This window comes from Podarcis raffonei, chromosome 12, assembly GCF_027172205.1.
Source record: "Podarcis raffonei isolate rPodRaf1 chromosome 12, rPodRaf1.pri, whole genome shotgun sequence".
Lineage (NCBI taxonomy): Eukaryota > Metazoa > Chordata > Lepidosauria > Squamata > Lacertidae > Podarcis > Podarcis raffonei.
In genome coordinates, this window is record NC_070613.1 from 22,312,074 (window position 1) to 22,325,087 (window position 13,014).

The 13,014-nt window shown below is 41.0% G+C and overlaps 1 protein-coding gene and 1 long non-coding RNA gene across 11 annotated transcripts in view; one reads left to right on the top strand and one right to left on the bottom strand.

Moving 5' to 3' along the window:
- Window positions 1–37: 37 nt before the first annotated feature.
- LOC128398351 (uncharacterized) overlaps window positions 38–13,014 on the top strand; it is a 97,308-nt gene continuing 84,331 nt past the window's right edge. For 2 of the 4 annotated variants that reach the window (XR_008327095.1, XR_008327097.1), the window contains exons 1-2: window positions 38–239; window positions 3,773–3,942. This is a non-coding gene — a long non-coding RNA (uncharacterized LOC128398351). The remainder of the gene's footprint in view (window positions 240–3,772; window positions 3,943–13,014) is intronic. The other 2 variants (XR_008327096.1, XR_008327098.1) reach the window with 1 other exon arrangement.
- Window positions 7,152–13,014, bottom strand: part of ARMC3 (armadillo repeat containing 3) — a 59,177-nt gene continuing 53,314 nt past the window's right edge. For all 7 annotated transcript variants that reach the window (XM_053359349.1, XM_053359351.1, XM_053359352.1 and 4 more), the window contains 3 exons: window positions 11,535–11,735; window positions 10,518–10,680; window positions 7,152–9,099 (listed from right to left, as the gene is read on the bottom strand). In XM_053359349.1, coding sequence (XP_053215324.1) covers window positions 8,890–9,099; window positions 10,518–10,680; window positions 11,535–11,735 — 574 coding nt within the window. In that variant the 3' untranslated portion in view covers window positions 7,152–8,889. The remainder of the gene's footprint in view (window positions 9,100–10,517; window positions 10,681–11,534; window positions 11,736–13,014) is intronic.

Genomic DNA, 13,014 nt, shown 5'->3' on the forward strand with positions numbered 1-13,014 from the left:
TGGACTGAGGCCCCGCCCCGCCCTTTTGCCTCCCTCTGCGCGCGCGCGGCCTGGCGGCTTCTTGCTTCGCTCCCGGGCCCGAGAGAGGAGGATGCGCGCGAAAAGGCCCTCTCCTCCTCGAGGGAGGCAGGCGGGGCCGCCGCTCCAGAAGGCTGTTAACAAGCCGGGCGTAGACGACTGTCTGACAGGAATCCAGGAGGTGCAAGTCGGAATCCGCTCAAAACGTTTCGCCGCCTAAGGTACAGGCAGCAAACGAGCGCCCTGCGTCAATGTGTTGTTTTGGCACCTGAGGAGGCAAATTCCTCCACAAATTCCTCCACAACTGCTTCTTCCACCTCCTTGGCAGGAAAGCTACTACTACTACTACTGCAGTACTACTGTTGTAACATTAAATAATGAACCATTTGGATGACCTTTTGTGACACCCCAAATCATCCGCCTGAGGCAATGGTTTCACTCTAATGGTGGGGCTGGTCCCAATCTTCATACTCTTCCCAGCAAAATGAAACGTATCAAGGCAAAGATGAGGATGAAGAGTAGAAGCAACACACTTCTTTCCTGACTCTGGTGGCACCAGAAAGAAAACTCCGGGGGCACAGAAGGGGGAAAGTATATTTCTAGGTGGGCAAGTTGTGTCCCATATGTTAAGATGTTAAGATAAGGGGGGGGGGGAGTTGATGACTGCAGTCCAGCAGTGTGTGTGTGAGACACTGCTCATGGTTCCCGACCCCAATTTAGTTTGAGGGTTTCATAGAATTGTAGAGTTGGAAGGGATGTTGAGGACGATCTAGTCCAATCCCCTGCAAGGCAGGAATTTCAACTAGATCATACATGACATCTTCAACCTCAGCTTAAAAACCTCCAAGCAAGGACAGTGCATCACCTCACGAGGGAGTTCCAATGTCAGAAGGTTCCATTTCTTATACATGCCCTTCTTACATCTCAGCTCATCTGTAAGTTCTTTAGGCAGCCACACCAGTTTCTTTAAGTGCTTCCCACTTTTCTTGTAGGAATTGTCTGCCTTTGTGCCTTTAATATTTCAACTTAAAGACTCTCCCATCATAGCTGTCAACTTTCCTCTTTTCTTGCGAGGAATCCTATTCGGGATAAGGGAATTTCCCTTAAAAAAACAGAAACGTTGACAGCTATGACTCCCATCCATCTTGGACTCCCTTCTCTTTTGAGTTTTTCTGACCATGGGATTTCACTCAGTAGTTCCTTAAGCTTTTTGAAATCAGCCTTCTTAAAGTCAAGAGTGCACATCCGACTACATTCAGCTTTCCTTTGCCTGTGTGTAATGAAACCCAAGAGGACATGTTCACTTCCTCCCACGGTTCCCTGTACTTCCACTTTGTTGATCAGTTCCTCCCTGTTGGTAAGGATCAGGTCTCAGAGAGATACCTCCTGCCCTGTTGCTTCTTCTACCTTTGACCTGCCCTCTTAATAACAAAACAACTAAATTTTATGGCTCTTTGGAAAGCAATAAAAAAATTGAAAGGTAGAGTTTGCATCGGTTCTTTGGACTTTAAATGCTTAAACACCCTGTGCAGCTTTCCTTATCAAATGTGCAAACCCTACACAACTTTGATGAGGGCAGGGGAGACTGGATATTCTGATCATTGATCCCTCCCATCACTGGTAACTTGGTTCTGAGATCGTTTAATTAGAGATACCAGGTATTCAACCTGCAACCCTTTGCATGCAAAACTTGTTTACCACTAGCCCATGAAGACCTCATCCATAAATGCTATCAGCTATAAAACATTTTGCCCCCACCCAGCCAAAGCTCCATAACTGCCTTTCCAAAGATTTCAGTATTTCAGATATTGACTTTCCAATCAAACTTTTTTAGCAGACAGCCAATGCATATTACAAAGTATAATGGGAATCAATATTAATACTTACATTTTTTATAGAGAGGATAACTATATTTTAGATGAGAAGTGAATTATGAAGATAGCTATTGTCCTGACCAAATCTACATCTTCCCTTGGAGCAATTTAACCTATTTCTACTGCACCATTTGCACTTGACATAAATCACTTGCACACTAGGAGTAGGTGCTAAGTTCAGTGGAAGTTGAGGGCACTCAGGAGATCAAATTATAAGGCCCATCAATTGCCGTCTAATCTTGAGTCAAAGTTCATGAAAACTGCAGTGAAAGAGGCCCAGCACAAAGTTTAATTAATGATTAGATCAGTTCGCTTCAGCACTCAGAGGGAGCATGCTGTTAATTATATGGGTGTAATGATTTTACAGTATGTAGCAGAGGGTGGAATGAATCTATGCTCCACTTCCAGCAGTTACTGGAGAGACATTGATTCAACAAAACATGAAATGGAACACGGAACAAAAGTGACAGGTTTGATGCCAGCCAGCATTTTAGAAATATTGCCACATATGTGTAAGAAAATGGGATTGTCTATTAATGTTGACATGGTCTTCATGTTCCAATAATAGTTGCATTGGATCAGAATTTCTGTGTTTATAGATTAAAATCAAGTTCAAAAGTATAAATAGAGTAATAAAACACCTCAAAGCCAGTAACACAGAGAAGAATGCAATATACCAGTAGCTTTCAAGGGTCTCTCTGTGACTAATTAGCTAAGTTACCCGACAGCAGCAGCTAAAAACAACGAGGACCAGGGGGACTTCCCTTGGTAGGTTGTTCTACATTAGGTGTAGCCAACATGGTGCCCTCCAGTTTTTGCTGGACAACAGCTTCAGTAAGCTCAACCAGCCTGACCAATAAGGATGATGGATGCTATTGTCTAGTAATATCTAGAAGGCATCACATTGGCTGTTCTAAATCAATAGTAATCAATCTTTTCATATTAAGGATTCAAGCCCAAATTTGCATTTGGAGATCCACTTTTTCATTTTGATATATTTGTAAGACTGTAGTATTGTTGCTGTGATTTACCTTAGGTCAGGCTGTGGCTTTCCTGTGAAGAAGCACCACTGAAATCAAATGGGCTTACCTCTGAGCAGACATGCCAAATATTTTACTGTTAACTGTGCTATAAACCTTCAGGAATGCAACCCAGATCATTAGGGGGTCTAAAATTCCTATTAGGACAACATTATGTCAACCAAAATAATGTGCAAGCTTTCAACTTCTCTAGATCTCTTCATCAAGCTAAATGATAAACAGAGTGTGGAGAGGAGAAACATTAGCTGATGGTGAAGCAACCAGGTTTGTATATGGAATGTAGGAGGAGATAGCAGACATTCAAATGAGGCAATATTAGGTGCTATGCACATTTCACATTCACCTAGAGCTGCTGGGAAGAAGAAACATACAATGATAAGAGTCCTCATATTTTAAAACAGAGAATCCAGTTGTTACCACGGTCTATCTCAGTTTGTCTGAAGTATATTATATCATCTTGCTAACTATTGGGGCTGGGGAGTGTTTTTTTTCAGGATTCTGTCTTCTGGACAGCAGCAGGAAAAACAGCATGTGTGTGGGTGGGTGTTTGAAAGAGTAGGTGGCAGCTAGTGAGAGTCCTCTCCATGTGGCGATTATATTTTTCTTGATTTAACTGCATCTTGGCACAGCCTGGCTGACAGGTTTGAAGGGCAACCTGGTCATCACACACATTTACGTCAGCAGATGCTGAGTTGCATCTTTTGTCCGGATGGGTGAGTCACACACAGACAGGCATCACCCCCATTACAAGCTATATACTTTCAGGGGCTATGAACAAAGATTTCAAAGTTTGCCGTAAATACTTTTTGATTTTCCTTCAATATTACTTCTCTTTCCTAGGTATGCCAGCACCTTGCAAATTCAGGCAGTTGCCTGGGGACCACAAATTTTATCAAGGATTTCTCTTTGAACCGAGTCTTCAACTTGCTGAGATCTTACCCATCCTCTCTGCTGCTCTTCCAGAACTTTGGAGACTGGTAGGGCAAATGAAGCCAGGAGCTCAGAAGTGAGTAAGTGGTATGCTTTTGCTGATCATTAAACAAGTCTCTTGAATTGTAGGTGGTGGTGAGGAGCAGAAACTGCCCTTGATTTCCCTGGAGACTCCCAGAAACATATTGCCAGCCCATTATTACATTACTTTGTACAGAGGTTTTACATATACAGAGGACTTTACAGTTCATACCTGATATGTAAGAATTCCACTTCTGCAAATGCTTGTAGTAATTCATGGCAAATAGGCATTATGTTTACAGGGAGGTAGGCTTCTCTCCCCCTGCTCTTCATCCTTTCTTTATGTTTGCACCAGTTACAAGACAGAACAGGAGACCAGTTTAAATAAAAGAAAATAAATCAGGGGATACAATACTGAGGCTGATCACTGTGGAATATAGGAGAGAGAACCTGATACGTGATTGGCAAATGGGAAGTGGCTTCATGCCAGGTGGATGCGAGTTCAAAGAGATGAGTGCCAGTGGCAAAGCTGGGCCTGGATTAGAACATGACAGGAAACAGGTGTTAGGAATGAACTAGTCCAGAAGCACAGAGTACTTGCTGAGACCTCTGGTCAATTGGCTGGAAGCCATCTCCCTGCTCAGACATTTCCTGCTTCATGCTGAGCTACACTGCCCACCAACAGAGGTACATGAAACCCCAGCTAACAATTGAAATGACAGAAATCCGCTTGTTTTCCATATAAATCCACTATAGGCAGGGCTGTGTAATCACAGTACGAAAGCACAGAAGAAACAGGTTTGGAGCACAGAATTCAGTATCTTAAGAATCATACTCTTATTCTTTCTAACAAAACAAAAATTAATATTCCAATCCTTATATCTGTGAAGACAGAATGAAAATGTGCAGGCTTTCCCCATTACTCCATACTGAAGGAGAGGTAGGAGGAGGCAGCTGAGTAGGATTCTCAATGGGCAGTGGATGGGGGACAACGCATAGTTCTTTGCTGCTCTCTATGAGTAGCCAAAACTAATTTATATATGTGCCTAGGATTATTCACATGTTTATGCTGTTCATCGTATTCAGCTTGGAGCAGAACTCTGAATATGTTGGTGTGTAATTTTGATTTGTTTTGTTAAGTGTGGTGAATACGAAGCGTAAGCTACAGGAAATCAGCAGGAAGCCTAACTATGTATGCAAGGACATTCTGAGGCCTTCACTCATATTTATACCTGACAAATCTTCTCAGGCACATTTATCTCAATAATGCATCTAGACGGCATTGGTTTTCTATATTTCCATTACCCAACAGGCTCTGTCTCTCTGTCTTCACACACACCCACACACCCTGTCATGGAAGTGCTGTCATTCCAGCATAAACCCTAACTTTATGTAGATTAGCACTATTTATTTATTTATTTATTTATTTATTTAAATTACATTTTTATTTACTTTTCATTCAGTTACACATTTTTAACGATCTTTACATTCAAGTTATAACCATTTTCAATATTGTATCTTTTCCTACCCCTGTGACTTCCCTCCACCACATTGCAGCTTCTTCTACTTACATTTATTTTTCCATTGTGTTGTGAATATTATTTTCATTTTTCCCCATAAAACGAGTGGCTTATCTATCCATATTTTAGCTTTGCAAAATTTAATATGTGTGTTTATTTACTAAGTTAAACATCTCTAAAAACAAGTATCCACAGAAATAAAAAAGTGTTCATTTAATCAAAACCTTAAAAATGCCACCCACCCATCAACTATGCTGCTGTATGTGTGTCTTTGCCCCCCACCCCCGCTTGTCTGTTGATTTGTCCAATCTCTGTGCCAGACTATTTTATAATCATCCTTCCTAGCCAAAACGTCTTGAGTAGCACAGATCTTGAACACCACAGTGGACAAAGAATCATTTGTCCACAGTGGCTTCCTGTAGGTTATTTTAGTGGATTTATCACCCTGAACTAAGCCCAGGCCATCTGTTACATCCTTTAATTACAAATGCAGAAAGAGGTAATTCACAAAGGCATCATAAAGAAAGTAAAATATAAATGATTTAAGGGCAAGCGTATGTTATGTTTCATGCAGCAATCAGGCATAAATGACTTTTAAAAAATCAAGATCTTCCTAACAGGGCAGGGATGGGAATGCACACCAAAGGAATCCTTTTCCTCAAATCACCCAGTCTTCTGGGGTGTCATCCATCCAAAAATGACATATCTGATTAATTAAAACATACACAAGATTATGTTGTTGCTGATTTATTAGTGGAGTTCAAGCTCTTTCATTAACACAACGTTTTTTCTTTCCTCCTCCTGGGTCTTTTTCCCAGGAGGACAGATTGGGAAGGGGGAGCACAAAAATGCAAGGAGTATTTATGGCTCAAGCACACAGTGATATTTCAAAGCCCCATTTTCAAATCACTTTGAACTGACAATATTTGATCAAATAGAGATTGCAGTATTTTAGAAAGGATATGAGATTCCCATTTACATTTCAATATTTTTTTTCTCAGTTCTGTGGGTTGATTAAGACTCATATGAATATTTAATCCAACTGCTTGTCCTGACTCTCTCTTGAGATTCCATTATTGAGAACGCTGATACATCTGGAGAAGTTAAGCTTAGGGAGTAAACACTCATTTCATGAAGGGTGAATTTTATCATCGTGTCTAAGAGTGGGTTGGAAAAATCCTGGTTCCACAATTTGTCTTAGCCACAAGAGGAGTGGGCAAGCCACTGTTCATTCATTACCTCTATTTCTTTCTTCTCCCCTCTTAAGCGTTGTATTTGTCCTGACCACTTTTTAAGTAATACCCTGGGGATGTACGTGCTTAAGTGTAAGCCAAGGATCTCCTCCTGCTCCTAAGATGTCACTCAGCAGGTCCAGTAAATGCCATCCCTTACAGCATGTGTGGGGTATTTGGTTTTCCATTATGAGGTCCCGTTGACTTACAGATAACCAGGGGCTACTTCTGAGCCAGAGCTAGTGGTGGGTGGAGGTTGTAGTACTGCAGGACTCTCTCTCTCTCTCTCTCTCCCTCTCCCCTCTCCCTATGCCAGTCAATCTCTCTGTGTTGCATGAAATTAGGTTCCCCACCCCAGTACTACAGACTTCCCAAAGCCCAAGTCTAGGTGTCTTCCAGGAGAAGTAGGAGACCTCAGTGCACAGAATCATCCAGTGCACTAGCAGGTCCTCTGCACAAGTTTACTAGTGTTAGCCACTCTGAGACCTTGGCATGGGGCGGAATATAAATAAAATAAAATAAATAAAATAAAGCAAGGAAAAAATGATTGATTTGTTTTGTGCTATGTGGCTGGGTGAATATTATCCACAACAGCCAGTAGGGATGGGTGAATCTCAACTTTGGTTTCTTGTTTTTCCACTCTTAAAGTTCACTTCTTCACATTTCCACACCAGTTTGTGAATTTTTAGAAAACAAGTCCTTATAAAAAATTCAGCAGCAGTGTGAATTTCTTCTGATCTACACATTTGCATACCATTTACCCAAAGACAACACATTTTTGTACGTTATTTTTACCAATATGCAACTTTATGCACACTTTACTTTTGTTCACGTTATGTTGCTAATTTCAAAGGATGGCTGTGTTTCAGTTCACACATTGTTTTAGAAAGTGCAAATTAGGTAGGTCCCCCTACAAATGTGAAATGAATCAAATATGTCCCCCCATCCCTAGAGCTAGTAACCAGAATCCAGGCAGTCAAACCAGTTGTTATGCCCATGGATCTACCCCATTCCGAGCTAAAGTTGGAGTTTCTGAACTGATAGTTCGATGTGAACTATCTATTAGGCACTATTCACACTGTCCCTGCTTCAGGGTTATAAGCAGATTTAAGGGTGCTGCTGGATGCCAAGATACAGCCAAGCTTCATGTGTTGGGGCAGCCATGTTTATTTTATAAATTTGTCTGCCCCATTCACATATAAAATGGTATGAGTGTGGGTCTATTTTTTAAAATATGAAAAGAAGCACAGGGTAGGGAAGCTAAACCCTCCCCTCCTATACTTAACTGGGCTCTACCATCCCCCTGCCACAGTTAGCTAACTTGCATTATGGGAACTATGCTGGGATAAAAGTAAATCAAGCAGAAGAACACAGCTGACTAAAACGGATGTGTGGGGATAGTTTCACTTCTATGCCTTGCATGCTCCACAGGCTCTCCCTTTTACACATGAACAGGGAAGACATGTGAACACTCACGGCTGCCCCATCACATCTAGTTTGGCCCTATGATTGTCTATTTATTTATTATACTTCAGTTTTATGTCATTATCGTTGATGAAAATTGAAAAATAAAAAAAGAAAGAGAACAGATCTATTAATGCATAAGAATAGTCTGTTGGATCATGCCAATGGCCCATCTTGTCCAGCATCCTGTTCTCACAGTGGCAAGCTAGATGCCTGTGGGAAACCAGGGAGTAGAACATGAGCACAAGAGCACCCTCCTCTCCCGTGGTTTCCAGAAACTAGTACTCAGAAGCATTTCTGCCTCCGACTGTGGAGGTAAGAGCATAGCCATTATGGCTAGTAGCAACGGATAGCTTTCTCCCCCACGAATACATGGCAAAAATAAGATGTAATACAGGAACTGCCGTGCTGCCCCCATTCAAATGGAAAAGTGACAGCAAATGCCCTTGTGAGCTGTAAAATTTTAAAACGTAACCTATAAAGAATAAAGTCCCCACTTCAAATTTCTGGTATCTGCATTTTATTCCAAGAGACTAAAATAAATAAAATATGATTAAAATATAAGCAAAACTTGTGCTGAAATTCTGGGCGCTCCCCAAATATTTTTCTAAGACAGAATCTCCATGTAGTAAAACAAAAGACCCAGCTCGCCTATCTAGATTCATCAGTACATGTAAGGTGCTGCAGTTGGCACCCAGCCCATCTTTGAAAATGAGCCCTACAAACCTCTCTGTGTTAATTAGCTTTACGAACAAGCAGCTTTTGGTTTCAAAGAGCTCTGGAAATATAATTAAATACGTCCATAGCGATCTGCCTCTGGACTGCCTTCTTTCATTAGATTGCCTGGCTGGTACATGAGATCTACAATATATACTTGAGGGGGAAGCAGAAGTCCAGGTATTCCCAAGGGAGAATCATCAACCAATTTCACTTCATTCCATGCTCTGGTGTACTCTCCACGGACTAAGCTGCAGCTAACACCAATTCTGTCTGCTAGAACCTATGGGAGGAAGTAACCAGATGAGAGATATATTTTACTTTATTTTTATTACATTGACATACTGCCTTTTGGTCAGTGCACTGAAGGGCTTACAGTTTAAAATAGTGCTTTACCATTTGAAAGACATGCTATAAAAGGGAAACTGTACATGGAGAGAAGAGGAAAATAAGCGAGAGGAAAATGATTGAGCAGAAAGATTGTACCATGCATTTCCCACCCTGAATAGAAATCATTCAATGTTGTGTTTGCCTGTGGGAGTTGCCATTTCACTGCCCAAGCACAAGACCATTAAGCTTGCTGTTAGAGAGAATTATCTCTTGTAAGAAAAAGTAGCCTTTTAAATATTTAATATTTATCTTGTGCTTTTCCTACGTGCTCAAAATACTTCACAGAAACTACCCTCACAATAACCCTGTAAGGTAGGTTTGTACTGTTATGTCCAGGCTGCAAAGAGGGGTATAAAGGCAAGAAATAGTGTCTAGCTTTTCAGTGAAATAATAATAATAATAATAATAATAATAATAATAATAATAATAATAATATACCATACCACCTTTCATCCCAGGATCACAGGGCGGTTTACAGTATAAAAACACAGAAATACTTAACATAATTACAAACAAAACAATAACCTTCCACAGCCTAAAAGGCCAGAGATTGTTTAATTAGCCAGAGGCCTGGCCAAAGAAAAATGTTTTTGCCTGGTGCCTAAAGATATATAATGAATGTGCCAGGTGAGCCTCCCTGGGGAAAGTATTCCACAAACAGGGAGCCACCATAGAAAAGGCCTGTTCTTTTGTTGCCACCCTCTGGACCTGTCATAGAGGTGGCACATAAAGAAGGGCCTCAGGTGATGATTGCAGGGTACATCCAGGTCAGTTCATATGGGGAGAGGTGGTCCTTGAGGTATTGCAGTCCTGAGCCATTTAAGGCTTTATAGGTGAAAAGCAGCAATTTGAATTGGGCCCAGACAGAAACTAATTGACTGCAGCCAGTGCGGTCAGGCCAAGATTGGCATTATATGCTCAAACCTTGCCCCAGTGAGCAACCTGGCTGCTGAATTCCGAACTATCTTCAGAGGCAGCCCCACATATAACATATTGCAGTAATATATAGGTGAGAGGATAACTCACAGCACTGCACCAGTCATCAGCATGGTCATTTGTATTATTTTGCTTTTAATACAGCAATGTATTAACATCACTCACACTTCTCTCCCAATAATTTTAAATGGTGCTTACAGAATAGGACTGTGTGTCTTTGCTTGATGAGAAATCAATACTAACCAAACACAAAATGACTTAAATACACAAATAAATAAGGTTTGAATAACAAGGATATGTTGAAGTTGATATACATTAGCATAAGCTGTGTGCTATTAAAATGAAACTTGTATCTGGCTGAGTAATTGACTTTACCTTGAAAAGTAAGGCCCTATGGTAGAAGGTCCCTTTGTTGATCTTCCCAATAGGCACGACATTGCATTTCAGTTCATATTCAATTTCACTTATATGAAGTTCCCAGCTGAATTCATGCAATTTGTCTGTTTCGATTGGACCGCCCATCTTTTCTGCAACAAACCTGTTTTAAAATCCAATAGTGACTTAAATTAACAATTGTCATAATATTTAATCAGGTTTAATACTAGCATTGTTTCTACCAAGGATCACTTTAAACCTTAAGTGGTGTTTAAATATGTTATATTTCATTATCCATCTCAATAACTTTCAAAGATGCACACATTCCCCTTCCAGTTCTTATCTGCTTTGCTGACTCTACATGATCTCTCAAGGCTTGTTAGTAGGAGCTGATCTTTTTTCCTACAGCACTTAGATCCTTTTAAATAATAAAAAATAAGTATGAGGAAGAAAAAAATCATCTACAGTACAGATATAAATAAGGGTATCTGTTCCCATATAAACCAGCTTTCTACCTCAGAACCTCTGGGAAGGTTCTTGCTCCACAAGATGTCACAACTGGAGATTAAGCTGGCACTACAAGGAGTTCAGTCTTTCATGAGGTGATGCCTCAGTTTTGAAACTCCCTCAGCTGTGTCAATTTTGGGCTGTGTCAATTTCCAGGAAAACCATAAAAATACATTTGTATTTTCAACCTTTAAAACCCTTCCTGAATGTTGGAACTTTTTTTTTTTAAAGCACCTTTGTATCGTTTAGGCTTTAAAAGACTATTCCTTTTATTATTTGTCAGTCCTATTTTACCTTTCAATTACATGAAATTGAAAGCTGTCTTAAGTCTGTTCTGCAAAGAATGTGTGACCAAAAGGACCCACAATACTGAGTAAACAGAGACAAACTCTCTGAAGGGTTGGTAAAGGAAAGCAGGTCAAAATGGGGACTATATTCAGTAGATTTCTAAATCAATCCCTTAAAATATTTACTTTGAATTCACAGAAAAGACATTGTCCTGGTACTCACTGCGCAAGGGCTACAACCTGTTCTTTCGTGGTTGGTAGTGGGAGAATTGTTTTGGAAACCTCAGTAATGTAATCCACCAAGATGGAATCAACAGGGGGATACCATAAGGCCTTTAGAGGAACTTCTTCCACTATTTTAGGCATCACTGGCTCCGGTTCTTCTTCTTTGGGTTTTTCTTCTTCCTTTTTCCCTTTCCCTTTTCTTTTGCAAAAAGCACAGGGGTATTAGGAATGCTTCCCACATGCTCTGATTTAAGTGAAAGTAAATAGGTATGTCAGCTTAGAGGAAAGAAAGAGATATTCTCTCTCTCCCCAAGGTGCTTTAATCACCATTAGATTAGAATTCCCTGCCTCTTTCCAATGACACAACACCTAGCCTTATGTTCAAATGGACGTGCCTTTTTGTGTGCTCCCACAAAGGCCCCCGGGGACGCAGGTGGCGCTGTGGTCTAAACCATAGAGCCTAGGGCTTGCCGATCAGAAGGTCGGCAGTTCGAATCCCCGCAACGGGGTGAGCTCCCGTTGTTTGGTCCCAGCTCCTGCCAACCTAGCAGTTCGAAAGCACGTCAAAGTGCAAGTAGATAAATAGGTACCACTCCGGCGGGAAGGTAAATGGCGTTTCCATGCGCTGCTCTGGTTCGCCAGAAGCGGCTTAGTCATGCTGGCCACATGACCCGGAAGCTCCCTCGGCTAATAAAGTGAGATGCGCGCCGCAACCCCAGAGTCGGCCACTACTGGACCTAACAGTCAGGGGTCCCTTTACCTTTACCTTTACAAAGGCCCCCCACCATCGCCCTTTTCTAGAAAGCCATTCCACCACCACTACCACCGCAAAACGGCTAAGATCCTATGTTATTTTCTTGATTGGCCTTTTCCCATATGAACCTGTCTACTTTCTAAGTATAGATAGGGCCCTATCTTGCATCCTACTACTGATGGTACTAGGATGGCACTAGCACAGGGCAGTATCATGTCACCAGAGACACCAAGACTGTGGAAATCCTTGTCACCTGAGGTTTGCATTACCTCCACAAAACAGGCTTTCCAGCATGTAGCTACTGTTCGTATGTGATTAGATGCTAGGAGGATATCTTTATTAGATATTATCCTTTCTTTCTCACATTTGTGAGTTCAGAAGAGTGCCTTCCCTTTGCGGCTTAAAAGGGAAGCTGAGATCAGCTAGTGTTAGCCTTTTTGTTTAAATAATCCAGGATGCTTTAAGGCAGACTTAAGACAATATTTTATTTCATCAGAGCTCTGGCTTTGATAGTTTATTTTTACTTGCTACTGTCTTTTTATATTTGATGGGCTGCTGTATTCGCTTTATTAATTTAATTTTACTGCTGTGTATTTTTATGGGTTTTAAACAATTTGTTAGCTGCTTCGAAGGCCTATGGGTAGAAAAGGCATCTGTTAAAAATTAAAGAATTAAAGAGTCTGCAGAAACTAGCAAACATGAACCCACCAAATATGCAAGTAGT